The sequence below is a fragment of the Etheostoma spectabile genome, chromosome 10, assembly GCF_008692095.1.
Source record: "Etheostoma spectabile isolate EspeVRDwgs_2016 chromosome 10, UIUC_Espe_1.0, whole genome shotgun sequence".
Classification (NCBI taxonomy): domain Eukaryota; kingdom Metazoa; phylum Chordata; class Actinopteri; order Perciformes; family Percidae; genus Etheostoma; species Etheostoma spectabile.
This window is the reverse complement of record NC_045742.1, coordinates 14,572,793-14,580,205: the sequence shown is the minus strand read 5'-3', so window position 1 is coordinate 14,580,205 and position 7,413 is coordinate 14,572,793. Positions and strand designations below refer to the sequence as shown.

Genomic DNA, 7,413 nt, shown 5'->3' with positions numbered 1-7,413 from the left:
GTGTGTGTGTGTGTGTGTGTGTGTGTGTGTGTGGCGGGGTGGGGCTTGAGAAAGTGAGAGAGTATGGGTCTTTCTGTTCTGTTCTAAAATGTATAAGTATGTATGTATAGAAACAAAACTGAGGAAGGCGGTATCAGATATCATATGCTCCTCCTTTTTGGATGGGGTCACCTCGAAACGAGACAGTCTTTTCATTCATGAAAACAGACACTTTGCTTGAATTTATGAATCATCAGATGCATGAAATGTCAGAAAGCAGTGCCAAATGCCCAAAGTAAGGTCTTCAAATTGCTTGTTGTGTGCTTCCAACAGTCCAAAAAAACAGATTCCAGAGAAAAGCAGCAAATCCTCAAATGGAGAATCTATAACCAAAATATGTTTGGCACGTCTGCTTGAAAAATGCCTTAAATGATAAATGAATTATGTTATTAGTTGCAGATTAATTTTCGGTTGATTGACTCATTTAATATTTTCTCTCTTTTCCTTCTTTCTGTGTGTCACAGGAAATCCGACTCAATAATAAAGAGCAGATTTACTGACTGTGTAACAGCTCTCTGGGGCAGTGGTGGTGGGAGGAGGGCAGTCTTGGGAAACTCTCTGCTATGTTTGCCATTTTACTCCACATCCTTTCCCTAGAGTACACAAAAAAAACGTATGTACCGTATGTGTGCTTTCTCTTAAAAGGGGCTTAAATCAGGTAGAAAAGGCAGAAGCTGTGTTCAGTTGCACTGTTATCTCTGCTTGAGTTATGTAGGATCATCCAAAGTAAAAAGGAAAACTGTATGTGACAATTCTTAAGTGACTTGGTTGGTCAAAGAATTGTTGCCGCACATGGACAATTAGATACAAATATAAAATGATTTATCTTCACAGAGCAAAGGGAAACGACTTAGACATTAAGTGATAAATGATACAGCACAGGACAAATAGAGACCACGCAGCTGCAAAGAGGAAGTCATCTGGATCATTGTTGAATCTTTAAACCCTTGTGTTGTCTTCCTGTCGACCTGCAACTTTTAGTTTTTCTGGGTCCAGTTTTGAAATCAAAACTTATTTTTTTTGTCACATTTGACGCTTTTTCCAAAGATTTTTATCTTTTTATCAACTTTTTTTTTTTTTTAATCAATTTATTTCTTCAAATGCTGTTAAATTGAATAAAACACCCAAATTAAAAGAAAGTAGTGAACTGATCATTTATTTAACTTGTGAAGAGCGTTGTATGGAACCATCCACATTATTATTTGTTTACAATTTGATTGAAAGAAACCTGAATTTCTGATATAGAAACGTTATGAAAATGGGTCAAATTTGACCCGAGGACGACAGGACGGTTAATATGAACCTGGCTACAGGCCCATCTGAAAACCAAAAGAAAGATAAACAAAAAGAGAGAATGGTGTGGAAGAGAATAGTGCTGTACAAAACCACAGGTACAGAAACAGGAAATTAACTTCAAAGTGGTTTGCGTCCTCTCCTTGCTACCATCAAGCTGTGAAGGCGTCCATGACATATACATGACCTGTTTGGTTAGGCTTCGGCCTGAGGGCTTTAAGAGTTAAATACAGGTTGGAGCGCAACATAAGCTGGAGTTGACTTTGTGAAGTGCAAGCCAAAAAGAAATACCAGAGCAAAACTAAGGAGAAGGAAAAAAAGAGTATGTAGGTCAGGAACGTAGGTTTCCTTTTCATATTTGAACTCGTGACTTCCTGTGGGTTCATTTTGCATAATGCGATTACAGTATTTCAGAGTTTTAGAGCAGAGAGGGTGTGGCTCTGTTAAACAACAGTAGTACTAGTGAGTAGGTGAGTAAGAGAGTGAGTGAGTGAGTGAGTTAGTGAGTAAGTAAGTAAAGTTTGAGTGTTTATGTCAACCAGACCTCTGCTTATTCTTTGTTTCTCTCCAGACAGGATTCCAGGAGTATCAATGATACTGATGCTCTCCAGGACGGGGTTAGGCATCTGGGCACACATGAACCTGCCGAGAAAACACAGTAATCAGAGAGCGGAAAGTGCAGGGCACAGAGGGGAGAAAAAGAAAGTAAAAGAGAGTAGAAAGTGAGTATGAGGCATAGGGGTGGAGAGGGATAGGGTGGGAGAGACACAAAAAACAAGTAGGGTGAAAATGTTTATACATAAGCTTGACATTAGACAGACATTCTGCAACCTTCATGCTATGACATTAACTTTAGTGGAATACCCTTACTGAAAAAAGACACATAGCTAAAATACAAAGTATCAGTGGGTGGAGAGTAGTAGGTAGATTTTAACATAATGGAAAAGTACCAGAGTTTTTCCACACAGCACATTTTTTGCCTGGTGTTTGGTTCAACCTTGACACTAGGGCTGCAACCGCAACTAACAATAATTCTAATTATTGATTCAACTGCTTATTGATTTCTAGATTAGTTATGTATTACTTGGTCTGTCCAGGGAACACCTTCAAATTGTTTGTGCCATTTTCTGTTGGTCATCTAATTGATTAATCAATTCATTGTTTCAGCTGTAGTTGACACTCTTGACCTTTGGATCTTAGTTTTTTCATCAGCAAAAACAGTGAGACTACATCATTTGGATTTTTCAAACAGTAGGGGGGGGGGGCTTCTAGGAGGTTACCAATGATGTATGAATGTTAGGGAAACACTGGGACAATACATTAGAAGTTCTGAATTGTAGTCCTGAGTAATTCCCTACCCAACATAAAAGACTACACAATGGTCTCCTTTAAGCTGGGACACTGGGGTCTAAACTTTAATGGGGAGTGCTGCTCTCCAACAAAAAAACGAGCCAAGGGACACACACTGACATAAACACAGACAGATATACACACTATGAAGTGTGGGAGGAAGAGTGGTTTTGGATAAAACTATGGTTTCCCACCCGGAACAAAGAATGGGATTGTTATGACATCCCACGGCTCAAAGTACTACTTCTCGCTCTGCTGCCCTTTCCCTCATTCTGAACCAATACTCTCAACATGAGCGCAGAAGCACTGGGTCACAAGACCAAGAGAACCATGCTTTTACATTCCTGCTGTAACCGCACGCATGGCACGGCCCTCACACACGCAAGCACGCACGCTGAGAGAAAAATGGAAAATCCAAGGACAATGAACGAGTCAAAGAAATATGAGCGTTGGGCTACTTGCATAAAGATCATATGCATGATATTACATACAATAACAGCCATTGCCAAAGATAACAAAACATGCGGGTCTTTCCACTCCCTCTCATAGCTAATGTCGTATGATATGCAGTTGGAATTTTGGCACAGGTTTTCCATTTAACCATCGATCCCGACATTTTCCACACAGAACTTACAGGAAAAAAATGCTCTGATTAACTGGAGCTGGAATTCTTAGAAACAGTAGACCCTAACAGGGACGGGCGCCCGACAGCTATAAACCATCTCAGATCCTTTGCTGTTCAATTAGGTCTTGAGAAAGTGAGAAACCCATCTTCTCTGCAAGGCTGCAGTCCTGTCATGAAGGCCTGTGTTACTACTCCACATCAGACCTCTCATATTATAGGGCTCTGGCTCCAGCTGATGAAAAATGGTCTTCCTCTCTTAGCCCACCTCCTGACCTATAACCTTCCCTTAAATCTTAAGCTCAACTTCCCGTAGAGAAGAGGAAATAGGGCGGCTGTCACTAGGGATGTGGACAGGGATGTTACAACTGTGTCACTATTCCGTCTGCTTCCTCTAAAATCTTGTGTGTGTGTAAATTATTTATATATGATAATATCTATATCTACACAGCTGGCCTCATTTTTATTTGTTTGATATGTGCTCAGTAAGGCTGTGCATGGGTCAACCCCTATCTGAGTAAACTGCAGAGTCAGGGTCCTGGAATGAAAGGCCATGAGCAGGACAGGACGGAGCGGGACAGCGTTGGCCAGGGTGGGCCAGTGCGGAACTTAAACTTTGCTGACTCAGGTTTTACTGAATATTGGCTTACAGAGAGCACAAACAGACGGAGGCCCTCTGACTGCAGAGGTATTTTAACTAAGGAAGCAGAAGCTAAAAAATATGCAGCTTTATCCGGAGTTAAGCTACTTTTACAGAAACATTATCTGCACATTCTGAAATTAGGCTGCTTCAAAAAAGAAATGGTGGGAAAACTATCAAAAGATTGGCAAGCTAGTAGAGGACACCAGTCACACCAGCTACTAGCTTTTAGGGTTTGCCAAATGAGCAAACTGTAGGTGTGTGAATCACATGACTGATTTCTGTTTACTCTCTTCATAAATAACTGATTATGTTGAGGGGTAAGTTCTATCTGAGGCTGGTAGTTAAAGGCTAATCTGCAGGTTAAAAAGACTATGATTAAAGAGCTAGGTTACACTGTGAAACTGCCATAACGCTGAGCAAGGCCTTGTGTGCGCCTCTGCCATGGTATTTTCTCCTCCACCTTAAAATCAGTTAATTAACAATCTGATCCCTGATATCTTAATCTACCTAATACTTAAAAATAAAAAAAACATTCAGTCAACCAACAGCTGAAGGAAAATCCAAATATTGTTGGCCTTCTTAAAAGGAAAGTTGAAAACTGGCCCAGTCTGAGCCAAAAGCAGCCCGGATCTAAATGATTGTCTGGATCTGGTTCTTAACAGACTTTTTATCAACTGTAGGCCTGCTTTGGGCTGTGTGCCATCACAACTTAATAATAATGTGTTTGGCCTACACATACACAGAGCTGTTCAAACAGGTCATGCACCTGCTATTGTCATAAACACACATATTCTATAACGTATGATCATTTGAGTTTTCCCTAAGCCAATGAATGACCACTCAAGCCTGAATTTATAGAGAACCACAGGACCCATAACATCACTGGATTGCGTTCAACAGTGTGACAAATGATTCTATGATGGGAAATAGCCTTTGTTTGTACAAATCTTATCTGGTTTCCCCTCAAGTCTGTAATAATCTCCAGAGGGGTTAATCAAGGCCCGTAAGGTCTTAACACCCCCCCCCCTTTTTAAAAGTGTTATCTGAAATGTTTGACTTCCCTTTTCTGAGTTTGACAGATGAGGTTTGGCAGAAGACAACCCGACTGATACTCTGAAGCTAAAAAGGCAATACAATCATGACAAGATAGTCATTTGTGTATTATTTGTCTATCCGTTTGGCTGGTTGTTTTTCCTGTGCAGGATCACACCACCACACTGGCCACTGAAAAGAGAGGGGATATCCCCACATCCTTTATTGGAAGTGACACCATCTACAATCCGATGTCAGCCATCTGATGTAATCAAAAATCCACAAACAATAGATTGGATTAGGATGTTTTCCCCAAGCAGCGTCATGTTGTCTCCGACTCACAGTTCCTGGCTTGCGCCTCCACTCGCACTCTGAATTTCTCTCTATACTATTTCGCTTCTGTTTTCTATCATTTCAAAATGTTCATCTTGCATTAATGAGTGAAAGCCCCACCTGTGCAATACTTCTGAGTCATGTGACTTTTGGCCATCAGGACGTTTTTACATCAGACTTTGACATCAGCTCGAATACCAGGAATCCTGTAAGTGTCACTGAGTGATTCATAAAACGTTTGGAAATCCTCTGGGGGTGTTCTTAAAACCTCTGGTTTATCAGGCCTGTGGATCAAACGCAGATGAGCTAATAGTCTCAATAAAACACCTGCTGACTTAATGAAAAAATACAAGAAGAGACAGTGACACCAAAAATACGATAAACCCTTTTGATAAGATTTCATATAGCCTACAGACAGGTAGTGCATAAGGGAGTTGGCTTGTCGGCTTCTACCTATGAGGTAACACTTATATGACCAAGGGGTACGCAACTTATGGCACCTACATCCGAGGGCAGGACAAGGTCAGCTTGTTGCCAAGCAACACCCGCAACTATTTCTCCGTTCAAGGGGCCAGGCTGTGACATTGGAACAAAACGATGTGTCACCAGTGGCTCTGTCAGGTGCTTTAAGTAAGAAGTGCCTGGAGAAGGGCAAGGTGCAATGTCAACAGGCAGGATTTGATACAAAGTGAAAGGACTTCCATGTCAATGGGATCAGGTGTTGGAAAGCACCGCCCTGTCCTTTGCTTTGCCATACACAGTGTGGCTCTCCCACACAGCTATTGACACTAAACACACATGAAAGAGGGAAAACTCTCACACACTTGGCTCTGAGGCGGCTGGGAATAAAATACAGTGAATTTCCCTGTGTGGTAGCTTACATGTAAGGACATGTCGGGAGGGCATTTAAATCATGGGTAATGTGCTGTTTCGACACTGTTCTGAACATACATTTGTATAAACTAATGACATTTTAGGAATAATATAACTTTAACATTAATAAATAACTATAGGGCTCAAACTGCTAAGTTCCTATAATCTTAGTGTATTACATTATTGCTCGGTGTAAGCTCTTTCATGTGCTCTGGGGACTTGACACTGGCTTTACCTGTTGAGAAACGCGTTGCCAAAGGCGTTGAGTTTGCGGAAGGGCTTCTTGGGGTCGACAACCAGAGCATTACCAGGTATCACCCCGTCCTGCTCGCCGTGCATCACCGCGATGAAAGAGTCAGTTGTCGGCTCGGGGCCAATGCGCATACCGGGGAAGTCCTGTTCCATGAGGTGCCGAATAAAGGTGGTCTTCCCGGTGGAGTACTGACCCACAAGGAGGACCATGGGCTTGTTGTCGAAGTCGGCATCTTCGAGTGCAGGGGAGTGGAAGTCGTGGAATCGATACGTGTCCTCTAGCGGGAACAGCTTGGTCCGGTAGAGTCGCCGCAGCCCCTCCGACACGTTCTGAAACAGCTCGGGGTCCTTCTTCAAGTTCTTTCTGAACATGATTACCTATTTCTGCCCTTAGTTGACACAACTGTGTCAATCTCCCCTTAAATAATTATCTGGTTTTGTGGTGTGGATCTCTCACACCGTCAAGAGAGTAGCTAGCTGCCTGCTGGAATGAAGCAACGGCTGGGCGAGGTCTTGAAACGTTTTGTCCCCACCCTCCTCTTCGCTAGCTAGCCACGCACCGCGAGTCCGTCTGTCAGGGAGGACTCCCTCTTAAGCTGACGTTGAGTTACGTGAGATAGCCAACTACACTCCACCATAAATAGTTAGGCAACTAGCATTAGATTTCGCCTAATACTACTGAAATGTGGCAGTATTAGCGCATCTAGCTCTTAGCGGTTGGCTAACTCGCTTAGCAACCCAATCAGCTGTCAGTGAACCCCATTAAAAAGAAGGCTGACACGCTTGCAGCGGATGCCGGATATACACATATTTCACAATAAAAGCGTCAACTCTGCAAATAAATTGGGCTATTTTTATGCTTCCAACTTAAAATCCCCCAATTTATCAGTTTTTATCTGTATTGGAAATTTTCCTCCCACCAAATGGCCATACTGATTGATTCATTTTCAGCGTTTTACACAGTGATATTGTGTAT

The 7,413-nt window shown here is 42.1% G+C and overlaps 1 protein-coding gene across 1 annotated transcript in view; it reads right to left on the bottom strand.

Moving 5' to 3' along the window:
• ehd1a (EH-domain containing 1a) overlaps positions 1–6,809 on the bottom strand; it is a 15,247-nt gene extending 8,438 nt beyond the window's left edge. Inside the window, exons 1-2 of the mRNA XM_032528145.1 lie at positions 6,421–6,809; positions 1,877–1,974 (exon numbers count right to left, since the gene is read on the bottom strand). Coding sequence (XP_032384036.1) covers positions 1,877–1,974; positions 6,421–6,809 — 487 coding nt within the window. The remainder of the gene's footprint in view (positions 1–1,876; positions 1,975–6,420) is intronic.
• Positions 6,810–7,413: the final 604 nt, after the last annotated feature.